Below are 13449 nucleotides of genomic sequence, written 5' to 3' on the forward strand. Positions count from 1 at the left end.
AGATGGACCACCCGGTCTCCAGGTTGAACAAATCTACTATTGTGCCTGTGGAGGATTCCCCAGTTTTTACGGATCCGGTGGACAGGTGGGTAGAATCCCTTTCCTGCCATCTTCATCTGTTGGCGGGTTCTATTCTAAAACCGTTTTTTGTGTCTGTTTTGGTATCGCATGCAGGTACCGAATGGATTAAGGTTCTGAAAGGGAACTTGGACCCTGACATAGTTTCCACCGGAGCTGATGAACTTTTGGACCTGATGGCTCAGGCCCTGGTGTTCCTGTGTGATGCGTCCCTGGATGCGGCTCCCCTCGTGGCCAGAGTTGTGGCTGTGGGGATTGCCCTCTGACGCATGGTTTGGCTAAAGAGCTGGCCGGCTGACCAGGCTTCCAAGAAATCCCTGACAGATTTACCTTTTTTGGGAGAGCGTTTCTTTGGTGACTCACTGGATGAGTTGATCAAGGGTCTGACTGGCGGGAAGAGTACTCTTCTCAATCCTCCAAAGGTAAAATACCCTGTGCTAAGCAGGGACCTTCCTTTACTGCTCATAGGCGGTTTTTCTGTGCCTCCAGGGCGCAAGAAAAAGGTAAGCCGATCAGAGCTTCTGGAGGTCCTGAGAAGCACTGGGGCAAGCCCAAGGCCAGTCAGCCCCGTTCCGCGGAAAAGTCCTCTTCAGCATGAAGGGGCGTCCTCGCCCGTTTATGTGGTGGGGGGAGGTCTGCGCTTCTTTCAGGAATCCTGGACTGACTTTGTTCAAGACAAATGGGTTCGCAAACTGATTTTTTGCGGGTACAAGATCGAATTTTGGTCCCAGCCAGGGGACAGGTTTTTTTAAATCTAATCTTCATCTGTCTCCAGAGCGTTGTGAAAGATCTCCGGGAGGCTGTGCAGGATCTCCTGACTCAAGGCGTGAATGTGCCGGTTCACTCGCAGGAACGCTCTCAATGTTTCTATTCAAACCTGTTCACGGTGCCCAGAAAGGAGGGTAAGGTGCGTCCAATCCTGGATCTCAAGGCTCTGAACCACTTTGTGCGGGTGCAGAAGTTTCGAATGGAGTCCATTTGGTCGGTGGTGGCGTACTTGAATCTGGAATTTTCTGGCTTCCATCGATATCAAAATGCGTATTTGCACGTTCCCATATTCGAGGGACATCAGCGATTCCTCCGCTTTGCGGTGACAGAGGAGCACTTTCAGTTTGTGGCGTTCCCCTTTTGATCTCGGCTCCACTCCCAGAGTTTTTACCAAGTTCCTGGCCTTGGTGCTGGCCTTGTTGCGTCAGAGAGGAATTTCAATTTTGGGATATCTGGACGATCTGTTGCGAGCAGACTCTCATTCAGATCTGTTGGGCAACATCATTCTCAATTACAGTTCAGACCCTTCAGGAATTCAGGTGGACGATCAATTTCAGGAAATCTGCTCTGACGCCATTCGTACGGGTCACTTATCTGGGGCTGACTCTCGACTCTGTACTGGCAAGGGTCTTTCTTTCCTTGGAAAAGCTACAAAAGTTGCAGAGGGCGATCAGGTTGCTGATGGAAACCGATCAATCCTCCTTTTGGGCTTGCATGAGGGCCCTGGGACTGATGGTATACTATCGACCTTCGAAGCGGTCACACTTGAGGTCTCTGCAGAAAGATTCTGGCAAAATGGAACAGGGATTCTCGTCATTGGAATAGAAGATTTGTTAGAGCCATCTCACGAAGTAGGCTCTATCCTGGTGGATCCAGTCACCGGCTTTGTGTCAGGGCAAGTCCTTCCTGCCGCTTTTCTGGACTGTGGTCACCACGGACGCCAGCCTGTCAGGCTGGGGTAGAGTGCCTGTGAAGCTCTGTGCCCAGGGGACTTGGGGAACAGTAGAGTCTTCTTTGCCGATCAATTTTCTGGAGCCCAGAGCGATCAAGCTTTGCCTGTTCCACTGGACGAGTCGGCTACGTGGGTAACCGGTTCGGATACAGTCGGACAATGCCACGGCTGTGGCTTACATCAACCAAGGGGGCACCAAGAGTGTCCTGGTGGCCGAGTTTGTTTGGGCAGAAGACAATGTTCCAGCTCTTTCTGCAGTCTACGTTCCGGGTGTGGAAAATTGGCAAGTGGATTATCTAGAGTCGTCAAGTGCTGGATCAAGGGGAATGGTCCCTTCATCCAGAGGCGTTTCACCTTCTGTGTGTCCGTTGGGGGACTCCAGACGTGGATCTGTTTGCACCTCTCCTCAACAGGAAAGTCCAGTATTTTGTGGCCAGGTCTCTGGATCCTCTGGCTGACCCCACAGACGCTCTGGTGGCTCCTTGGCTGATTTTATGCCTTCCCTCCGGTTGTACTCCTGCCAAGGTTTCTTCGCCGGGTGGCGGTTGAAGGCATTCCGCACATTCTGATGTCACCAGACTGGCCCCGGCGCTTTTCACCATCAGGCCTCTGTTGTACAAGTGTGTAGGGCAGCGACTTGGTCGTCTGTCCACATTTTTACCAAATTCTACAAGGTGGATTTGCTGGCATCTTCGGATGCCTCTTTTGTGCCGCAAGGTTTTGCAGGCTGCTGTTTTGGAAGAGAAGGTTTTGTTTCTCTTAGGGTTTTTTCGCCTGGGTGAGCTCCTGTTTTGGTTGAGCTTCATGTTACCCAGTTGGTTTAGCTTTTGGAGTTTACTATCTGGTTGCGTTCTTCCCACCCCTCCTACCTACACTGCTTTGGGACGTCCCAATGGCTAATGAAGATAAATCCTGAATAATACAGTATTTTTGTAAGATCTTACTGTAAAATCTGTTTCTCTGAAGTCCATTGATAGACGCAACACCTGCCCCTTTGATATGGGGTTGGTTTTTTTCTCTCATTTCACTGCCTACAACTAAACTTGTTTGCTTGAGTAGAGGGTGTGTGGGTTATGCCTGTAGGGACAACCCCGTGGGCATGAAGATTTAAATTTTTCTTGCCTAGAACTACTCCTGCAGGGGGCAGCATAACCCAATGGCCAATGAAGATGGAGGCTGCGTCTGTCAATGGACCTCAGAGAAACCGATTTTATGGTAAGATCTTGCCAAAATCTTGTTGTTGTTGTTATTCAGGATTTGTATAGCGTCAACAGTTTGCGCAGCGCTTTACAATATAAGGGAAGACAACAGTTACAATACAGGTGGAATTAGAGGGCCCTTCTCGTTAGTTTATAGTGTGTATGTATATATTTGTGTGTGTGTGTATATATGTATATAATATATATAATTAGAATACTGTGTGTGTGTGTGTGTGTGTGTGTTTTTAAATTATCCTTCTCTTTTTTTTAAATAGGAATTGCCTGTAACTGTGCAGGTCCTCTTGGACTCCCCTGTTGCCTTGTTTAATGCCTGTTAATGTTTTTTGTTGCCTACATTAACTTCAGTATTAAATCCTATGACTCAATACATGAAGTGTCAGCTAGGAGAAAAGTTTAGTGTGAGACTCGCAGGTCCCATGATTTACTTTCGTATTGTGGGGCATAATTCTGTATGCAGGGTTCCCTATACAATTTGTGGAGGTCTTAATGCTGTAGTAATTGTTTACATACCCACAGAATGCGAGCATATAGCAAAGTTCAAATCTCATTTGTTTAATTTATTTCTCTGTATTTCAGCAGAGCTATTTGCAGAAGAACAAGAAAATTTTAAAGGCAGCCAAAGACCTTCTTCCTGAAACTTTAATTATTGAATACAGAGGAAAGTTTATGCTGCGGGATCAGTTTGAGGCTAATGGATATTTTTTTAAAAGGTAGTTATTTTTAAAAGCATTTGATTAGGCCACATGTGTGAATTTCAGTATCACTTTTAGGGCCAGCGTACACTGCATCAGATTTAGAAGCAAGTCAAACAAAGCATGCTTTGAGAGAATTGCCCTGCCTATGGATTGCTCTTCAGGGTTAGTATAAGCACACATTTGAAATAATCTAAGGGGTATCTAATCTCTAACCTTAAATATGAAATAGTTTACCTTTGAGTGTATATGGACTGTCCATTATTATTGCTATGCAGTTTTCCTTTCCAGAACAAAAGTTCTGTGGAATACTGTCCCCCAGCCACTTCTGATGACAATGTTGCCTTACAGGGTCTGACTACAGGCACAGTTTGGTCACCTTTAGCTGTGATCTGGGCTACTAGGGTTGTGTACCAACAGCCCACATGCAGTCCAGCATATGCAAAGACTTAATGACATACATACGGAGCCTGATGTGTTATTAGACTTGTGGTCACAATGTTGCGTGCACTGGAAGTTTGGTTGAGACCACAGCCCTGATATGCATGACAATAGTAAGCAAAAAAGTTGCAAATGCTTTTCAAGTTAATTTGTATATAGAAGATAAGCTAGCAACTGCCTGTATACACAAGCCTTTATTCCTCCTCGTAAGTGAATGCAACCTAAAATGATCTTGATTTGTTTGGCTTGCAGCAAAATCTCACCTAATGTACAAGAACTCTGTGCCCTAAGATACAGTTTTGGGGGGGGGGGGGGGGGGGGTATGTTCTGGTTAATATACATATATAGATTCAGACACGTGTCCAATGCAGTATGCTTTGTGGTTTGACTTTCTTCGGCATAGGTTATTGTAAATTTAAGAAAGTTAAAATTTAGATGCAAACAAATGTTATTTTTTGTTTCTGCTTAAAGGGAGTTCTAACAATTAAGTAAATAAAGATAATAAACTATTTTATTGGACTGTAAAACCATTGCTTTTTTTTTAGAATGTAAAAAAGCAGCTTTCCCTATTGGTTGTAGTGTGCCTTTTCCACAAACCTCTTTTTTAAAACCTATATGTGAAGGTGAGGTTTGTGCAATGCAGCCAGATACAATTTAGCAAAATCATATTGAAATTAAATTCTATTAAAACTATCCTTTTTAAACAACTAAACATTTTGTTATTTTATTTGCTCCAAATGCAAAATATACACCTTTTTTTATCTTTTTTTTTAATTTTTTTTTTTTTAAATTTAGGCCATATCCATTTGTTTTATTCTATTCGAAATTTCATGGGCTAGAAATGTGTGTTGATGCAAGAACTTTTGGCAATGAAGCAAGATTCATCAGACGGTCTTGTACTCCCAATGCTGAGGTGTGTGTATTCTACAGTGAAAAGCTAATTTCATAAAAGTTTGGTTTTAAGCATCTTTTCTCTGTTTACTGTCAATATACTTACATTTTTAATATTGCTGTTCCATTGATGGCTTTGACGCAAATGCAGAAAGTTGTAGGGTTTGGGTTAACGTGTATTTATCCAAAATTTCTAATCTTATTGTCTAATAGGACATTTCTCTATCCTTCTATTCCAGGTACGACATATTATTGAAGATGGAACAATTCATCTTTATATTTATTCAATTGCAAACATTCCAAAGGGTGCAGAAGTCACAATTGCATTTGATTTTGACTATGCCAATTGGTAAGCAAAGTTCAACCTTGCTCATATGCTTTATCATTTTTAATATTTTTTAAAATCTGAAAATTAATTTTCGTGTGCTTCAAAGTCAAAACTGTTTAAGAAAAAGTGTCTTCATCCACTGAAAACATATTAACAGGAGCTTAAACCCAATGGTATATTGAGGTTTTTCCAAAGCCTTGTTAAAGATCTAGATCTATCTATCTATCTATCTATCTATCTATCTATCTATCTATCTATCTATCTATCTATCTATCTATCTATCTATCTATCTATCTATCTATCTATCTATCTATCTATCTATCTATCTATCTATCTATCTATCTATCTATCTATCTATCTATCTATCTATCTATCTATCTATGAGAATCAATGTGGGAGATAAATTTGGGAGGACTTTTATACAAAATTTTTTTTCATGTTGGATGTTTTGGTCTTTGCAGCAAATATAAGGTGGATTGTGCATGTCTCAAAGATAATCTTGATTGCCCGGTACTCCGATGTAGTACTGAACCAACAGAAAACTTCAACAGTGGTTATGATACTAGAAGAAAAAAAGGAAGAAAAGAAAAGGAGAGTTCCAAAGAGATAGAGTCTCAAAATCAGAATGTTCTAATGGATTCAGATGGGACTGTAGCCAAACTGAAAACACCAGATAAACAGAGGAAGATGTCCCCTCTTCGACTATCAATATCGAATAATCAGGTAATTTTTAACATTGAACACATTTTACGAACTTCCACATTTACAAGGTGAAATTGATCTTTAATATGGTGGTACAAACACTTGAGGTGAATTTCATTTATTGTAATCGTTTAGGTTTACAATTGTATTGGTGTTTTTGCAGGACTTTGGTGTATAACATTGGGGTCACCATGTCCTCTTCCAAATTTGTCGCTTGTATGTTAGAGGATCTTGTATAGAAACACATTACCTGTGTTATATTTCAGTTGTAAATAGCCGTGGTCTGGCTACTAGGTCTTCTATCTTGGCATTGCTAAAAATATATTGTGTAGTGTCAGTGATATCCATCCTTCCTCCCTTCCTTGCCTTGCCCTGAAGCTTATGGGTCTGAAGCCGAATGCATCTTCGGAGGCTGTGGAATGAGGAAATGCTTTTTATGTGCTGAAGTATTGAATTCTGAAACCTTCTTCTTTTTTTTTTTTTTTTTTTTTCTTTAACCATACTCTTAATCAGCTACGTTTTTGTTCCAGTTCCAAAGCCTCTTCAGAGCATAAAGGCTTTGTATTTTATGTTTTGTTTTTTTCATCAGAATTCAACATCTAGGCTCTATTTACTAAGTCATATCATGTAATTATAACAACATCAGATATAAAAATAAAGGATTTTTGTACTTGCCATTTTCTTGGAGTTCATTGAGATGCACAGTAAATTAGTGTTCCTTTTAGATTATGCTGCAATCTAAATTATCTAGAAGCAAGACGAGGAGAATCCCTACTACCAGCATGCCTCAGTTTTGTAGCAAGTAGTCTGCTCTAGGACTGTCCATGACTAGACCCAGTTCTCCCAAAAAATGAGTAGTTAATTCCAGTGACCATTCCCAAAGGTTCAGGAATTATCTGACCAGTGTATTGTCAAGATTGTGAAGGGCCATGTTGTCCTACGGAGCCTGTTCCAACTATTCCCTCAGTAGAAGGTCTTGTATGTTTGCATAGAAAGAAATGCCACAAAAGTACAGCAGGGCTAGTGCTGAGGTTGCCAACTTGGAGAGCACTTGATGTGCAGATAAGAGGCTGAAAGGCAGAGCCACAAACTGGTGATGTAGGGGACCCACAGGAAAATTTAGGAAATATTGATCTTGAATTATTGGGCATGCAGGTTCATTCTTGATGTCCACACAATCTAGAATGTCACCCTGGCGAGGCGTTGTATGCCGCCTTTTGTGTTTGGGAACTTTGAACAGGTTGGAGTAAAACCACTAAAAAATATTCTGCAGAACGAACTGGGGAAATAACTCCTAGGTCAAGAGAACCTGGGAATGCTCATTGGAGATCTCTGCTAATCTGTAAAGTAAGAAAGGTGTCAGGCATCAAAACGTCATCTCCTAATCCTCCCACACTCATGTTAACAAACCTCCGCCCACTTTGTCAAGTGGGGGCCCATCTTCATGCAGATGAATGCTTGTCTGAGGATTTAGCAGACTTTAAGCATTCGCTCTTGTGGGTGGAATTTCACCTTAGCTGTCATGGCTGTTCAGGGCGCTGCCTACATGACTGCGTCATTCATACACAGCATTAACGCCTTCTGCAATGCATAGTAGCAGGAATAGAGTGATTTGAAAGGCTCCCAAAGCCCTATTTACTGGTGGTTTCTTGGCTCATCTGGCCTACTCACAAAATTATTCTTCCGAAATGGGGCATGTAAGGAGATGGTGTCAGTGGCTCTGGACCTGACGAGACCTGCAGCTAACTTGTTACCAGAACAGGACAGTAAAGTATGGGGAAAAAAAAAAACCCGTGTCCAAAAATAACTTTTCAGGTTCACTCATCAATGTCCAGTATGGTTCAGGTGCAGCTGGCCAAAAACCAGGCAGAGGACAGCTGCTCCAGATACCTGCAATTTGAAGGAGATTCGCTCTAGCAGTAGTGTAGAGACGAGTCTTGAATGGGGTGAAAAAAAACCCTTAAAAATAAGTTGGTCTTTTACACAGCAGAGCTCGCCAGTCTCCTAGGGCATTGGCAAACTGGGGTATTTCTGGTGGTAGTAGGGCTTATCCTAGGCTGTCCTACAGTTTTGTTTGCCAGTGTCCTGTCCTCATGTAGATAGCAGTATAACCTGACGTTAAATGATTTTCTATGTCTCTCAATGAACTAGACAAATTTTCATTGCTCAAATGGATATGGCATAGAAAATGAGAGCCTGTTTGTTCTTTACATTGTCAGAGCTCCTTTCCCTCTGAAACTTTTTGTCTCCAGGACATGAAGTGAGAAGAAATCTCCACAGTGCGGAGAGACACAAAACCTGGTGGTGCGTGTGTTTTTTTTTTTTTTGTGGCCATTTAAAAATCTTTCCTCTCGCTCCAGGTCTCCAAGATCATGGGGGGCGCAAAGGGAAATATACACAACAGGGACACAAACCGCAATCTAAACCCACATTAATGGAGATTTTACCTTTCCAAATGTTTAAAACGTTACAAAAGGCTAAATAGTTATAGTCTTGAAGTTTAGGTGGTCCCATTTTTCACAACGGGCAACTATCTTTACCTTTTTTAGTTAGGTTCCGTTATGTTTATACATACATGGCTTTGTAAACCTAATTATAAGTTTAGTGCCAACCAGAATCTTGGCATAGCCTGGCTCTTGGTCACACTGTCTGATATTCTCTAGTCCCTTTAACTATAACAAAGGGATGCTTAGAGAAAAGTCAGTGTAGGTAGTCCTTATAAATCTTGCACAGTCCGGATGTGTTTTTTTTAGCAGCCCGGCTCAAAATCGAATGCCTTTCTCATTCATTGAGGATCACAGGAATTCAGAAACAGATGGGTTAAACTACAGAAGGTCAGGACACTTGCAAACTAAAATAGCCAGTTTTCCAAACCATGGAACCCCTGGTGGGTTCCTGATTAACCCTCCTCTTATGTTAGCTTTCTGTTACTATACATGATGTTAACGGGTCGGTTTTGAACCGTGTCTTAAATCAGCCATAAAATACCCTCTGAACAATTATTTATCCTCAATTTGTTTCTTACCTCTTGGTTACCTTGTTCCGCTTCTCTATCCTTGTAAAGATTCGTTTTAATATTTTTGGTGTGACCCCCTTAGAGTAGACCTTTCTTTTGATAGCATACCTCTCATTTTCAAATTTAAGAAATGGTAAAATAAAGTCAGCAACTCTGAAATGTATTGGTCCTATGTTTCTTTACTTTATTTAGAGAAGCAGACAAGCAGGCAAAGATATAGGCCCCTCCCTAACTACATCTCACAGGGTTGAGAGGTGATTGGCTATCAGTGTTACTAAGCAGAGAGAGTGCTTATGATTTCAGTTTTGGCACTTATTAGTGTCCTATCTATATTAATAAAATGCAAGTGTCTCTGCGTCCAGTTTCCCTGTGTCTGCGGGATTGCGCTACTGCACATGTGCCCCACAGACAGCCGTTGGGAGTGCAGAGACTTAGCCCCGCACTACTTTAGTCAGTTAGGGCAGGACTTCCCAAACTGTGGGTGACAACCCACAGCCGCATCTGAGTGAATAGCTGGCAGTCACTGCTGCCAGCCCATAACAACTGCCTCCAAATTACGGTGACGAATTCTGTCGTGAATAATAAAAGCCGTTTTCAATGTATTCAAGTTTCAATGTTGTATTAAAGGAGACCTCTGACCACACTATTAAAAGGGGACCTCTGACCACACTATTAAAAGAGGACTCTGACCACATGTTCTAGCGCCCGTTAATTTAACGGGCTTAATGTCTAGTAATCCTATATTATAACTGGGTCAGAATTGACTAAATGTCTTAATTTTCACCACAGTATTTTATAATTTAGTGAAAAGGATTCTTTTTCGATTACATTGTTTAAATAGAGGTTCCTGACAAAGTAAAAAAAAATCTTGATGCAATAAACAAATTTATGTGATACTTATAGTCATTCAAAACCTGAAAACGGGTCGGTTCTGACCCTAACACAAGAGGAGGGTTAAGGCATCCTCTTGAGGCTGAAGTACATTCAGAATCCTTTTGTGGGTCCTGAGCATTTGAAGATAGGTTCTCCTGTGGTCGATCCACAGCTTTTTGAGGAAGTTACCCAAGATCCCTTTCTCTGTGCTGCTATTAAGAGTTTATTCATAGCAATATGGCTCAAATTCTTTCCCATTCTCGATAACTATGGATACTTTGCTGGACTACGCAGGTCAGGAGAAACATGTTCTATGCTAGAGGTAAGGCAGGTCCAGCATAGTTTTTGTCTTAGACACCCCAGGTTTTAATGTGCATGGGTTACAATTCCCTTGTTTTTATGGTATTTCTGTGTACTAGTCTGGGGTAGCTGTATGCTTTTAATTCCTGCCTATTTGTAGGAGTACCTTTTTGTGCTTCTCTACCCCCCTTTTTTCAGTCAGGCTGATCTAAGGGTTGCACCCTTGAGTTGTCTACCAGTCTTCGCTCTCAGCTGTTCTTTTTGGGATATTGGGTGTTTTCTCACGTTCTAAATATCTCATTTGTGAGATTTGGTTTTCTGGCCAAGATCCTTCCGTCCATGAATCCTAAGGCTTTGGTCTTCATATGTAGACCAGTTGGTCTTCCCTCGTGAACCTTTCGGGGGACCTGTTGTCCTGGGACCTATTCATCAGATTGATCCTCTGTGGCCTTTCTTGGCTCTTGACACTTCCTTTTTCCTGCAGGAAGCATCTACTTTGGTGCAGTTTTGGGCACTGGACCTTCAGGCAGTTCTGAGATGCAGATCGTTTTCCTGCCCCTGTATGTACCTGTCAGTGGCTTTTACCCTCCCCTCCTGCATTTCTTCTGAATTAACTTTTGTATCCTTTATTGGGCAAGAAGGAAAATATGATTTTTGTACTTGCCAATAAAATATTTCCTAGTCTTTTGAGGGACATGGGTACAGTTTTTTTTTTCACAAAACTGAGGCATACTGGATAGAAGAGGGCTTATAAATGGGCTGACATACATTTTTTGTGTTTGCCAATGTCCCAACCTTTTGTAAGGTGGCAGTATAACCCAAGAGCTTCTGAATACCTGTGTCCCTGGATGGACTCCAATAAAACAATTTATGGTCACCGCAAATTAACTTTGTGTGGCAGCAAGAAAAAGCATTCTTGCTCCTCACTATCAGGGGGTGATGGGGGTGATCTAATTGCTATTGCTCACCTCAAGCTTAGCTAGTATCAGGAGTTGTCTCCTTGCTCTCTTGCTTCTGTACCATAAACCTACATTGCTCTGGGAATCTGGTCATAAATGTTTTATATAATAGCTCTCCTTTGATGAGATTGTAAAATTTTATACAATTGCAGCAATTTAGGAATTTAAATAGAAGAATGGCCTACACGGTATACTTTTAATTTGTTAAGCTCAATCTGTTCTTCCGAACTCTTGAAATTCTTAAAGCTGACCTCCAGGTAAACGCCTAAGATGACGTACGTATGTGAGTTTTTCTTGCCAAAGATAAGAATGTCAGGTGTCCATATAGATCCGAGATGCAATTACACTGCGCTACTGCAGCACAACTGGATTGGTGACCTGACCATTCTTTGCTACAATTAAGCAACACAGCCAGGTCACCTCCCTACCCCTAGCCTGTGATTGGGAGTCGCAAAAGAATTGGGTCTCCCTTTGCGCTCTCCTCCTGTGAGCACGTTCTTTTTCAGCTCTGGTACATGCAAGACCCCTGGTTAACTCCTAGTGCTGCCTTTACCCTCTTCATTTCGAAGCGTTGAACAGAACTGTGAAGAGGCTACAATTAGGTAATTTTATACTTGTAGATATAACTACATTCAGGTGTGTGTGGTTTATTTTTTTTGCCTGGAGTTCAACTTTAATCAAACACTAAATTGAGCAAAGAATGCAGATGCTTGATTGGCCACTTTTTTTTTTATCTGGCAGATGAAGTACTTTCATCCATAGAAAACTGGCTTTTATGAAGCATAGGATACTGCATTAGGTGACTTGACTTATGTAGCAATTGTAGTGTTAGAATCCCTTGAGTAATTAGTGCAGTAGAGCTTCTATAAAGCAGTCATTTCCATCTTTCAGGAGCCAGATATTATTGATGATATAGAAGAAAAAACTCCTATTAGCAATGAAGTAGAAATGGAATCTGAGGAGCAGATTGCAGAAAGGAAAAGGAAGATGGTAAGTCGGGAAGATAGTAACTAGGTAATGTCACTTGGCCTGAGTGACAGCTGCTCTTCCCATGCTGACTGTTGCTTCCTCTTAGGCTTTAGACCAAAATCATTAAATAACTGCATCTTTTGTGCTTTTATATCTAATAAACAGCTTGCTTGGTGCTTTTCATTCCATTTGACTCCTAAATTTTGGTTTTGTAAATTTTGTTGGGTTGTAATTTTAAAACATTATGCATATTTGTATTGCTTTTTATGCCTTCTGCTCATCTGTATACCAATGTAACAAACTGGTGCAGGGTTTGCATTTTTAATTTTAGCTTTTTAGGATCTGGCAAACGTTGTTGTTGTTCTCAAACTGATCTATCCATTTATCAAGCCTGCAATGGCAGGAAAACAATGTGAAACACCCGCCCACCCGAATTACCTGGGTTTTCTGCAGTCATTTGCCATAAAATGGGATCTGATCCTCCAAGTCACTATTTTAATAGACAAATACAATGCACTTAAGCTGATGAAACACAATTTTATTGTCTTTATTGAACACCCCCAATAATTATTTAGGCTGGGTTTGTGCCTTGGGTCCAGTGTGTCCCTGTTCACTGGTTCAGGGCGAATCTGGTCTGAATTTTTGCCCGAATTTGCACCTGAATTTGCACCTTAATCGGGGCCAAAGACGCACAGGACTTTTTTTGGAATGCGGACCCGCGCTGCCCTGGACCTGTGTGAACCGGCTCTATTGAGAGCTGGTCATATTCGCCTGTCATGCAAATTCACATGTGTGAACTTGTGAGCCTGACTGTGCTGGAGGAAAAAGTAAGTACTTCTTTGGCGTTCATAGCTTGTCTAAGCTCTTTTGGTAGCTCTGGATCAGACCTGCACAATGTTCAGGAGGAAGTTCTCATTCTTTACAAAACTGCTTTAGCTCACACACATTTTGTAGGATGTCTGGTGTGAACAGTGCTGAGGCCATTCCACAGCATCTCTATGGGGTTAAGGTCTGGGCCACTGCAAAAGGCTAATTTTCTATTTTTCTGAACCCAGTCTGTAATGGATTTACTCTGATGCTTATGGTCGCTGTCCTGCGGCATCACCTAACTTCTACTTAGCTTCCACTGGCAGACAGCCATCCTGACCTTTTTAAATTTGGGAATTTTCCCCTCGATAAATGGTCCTGCCCTGAGGCAACGAAGCAAGCCCAAATCATGTTGTTTCCTCACCCTACTTCACTGTTGGGATAATGTTTTCA

At 41.7% G+C, this 13449-nt stretch overlaps 1 protein-coding gene across 5 annotated transcripts in view; it reads left to right on the top strand.

Annotated features, from left to right (window-relative positions):
* Nucleotides 1-13449, top strand: part of KMT2E (lysine methyltransferase 2E (inactive)) — a 176729-nt gene that overhangs the window by 77921 nt on the left and 85359 nt on the right. For 2 of the 5 annotated variants that reach the window (XM_082254414.1, XM_082254412.1), the window contains 5 exons: nt 3595-3728; nt 4947-5064; nt 5282-5391; nt 5832-6093; nt 12112-12210. In XM_082254414.1, the coding sequence (XP_082110540.1) occupies nt 3595-3728; nt 4947-5064; nt 5282-5391; nt 5832-6093; nt 12112-12210 (723 nt within the window). The remainder of the gene's footprint in view (nt 1-3594; nt 3729-4946; nt 5065-5281; nt 5392-5831; nt 6094-12111; nt 12211-13449) is intronic. The other 3 variants (XM_082254415.1, XM_082254413.1, XM_082254416.1) reach the window with 2 other exon arrangements.

This window comes from Pelophylax lessonae (genome assembly GCF_965119305.1).
Source record: "Pelophylax lessonae genome assembly, chromosome: 4".
NCBI classification, from domain to species: domain Eukaryota; kingdom Metazoa; phylum Chordata; class Amphibia; order Anura; family Ranidae; genus Pelophylax; species Pelophylax lessonae.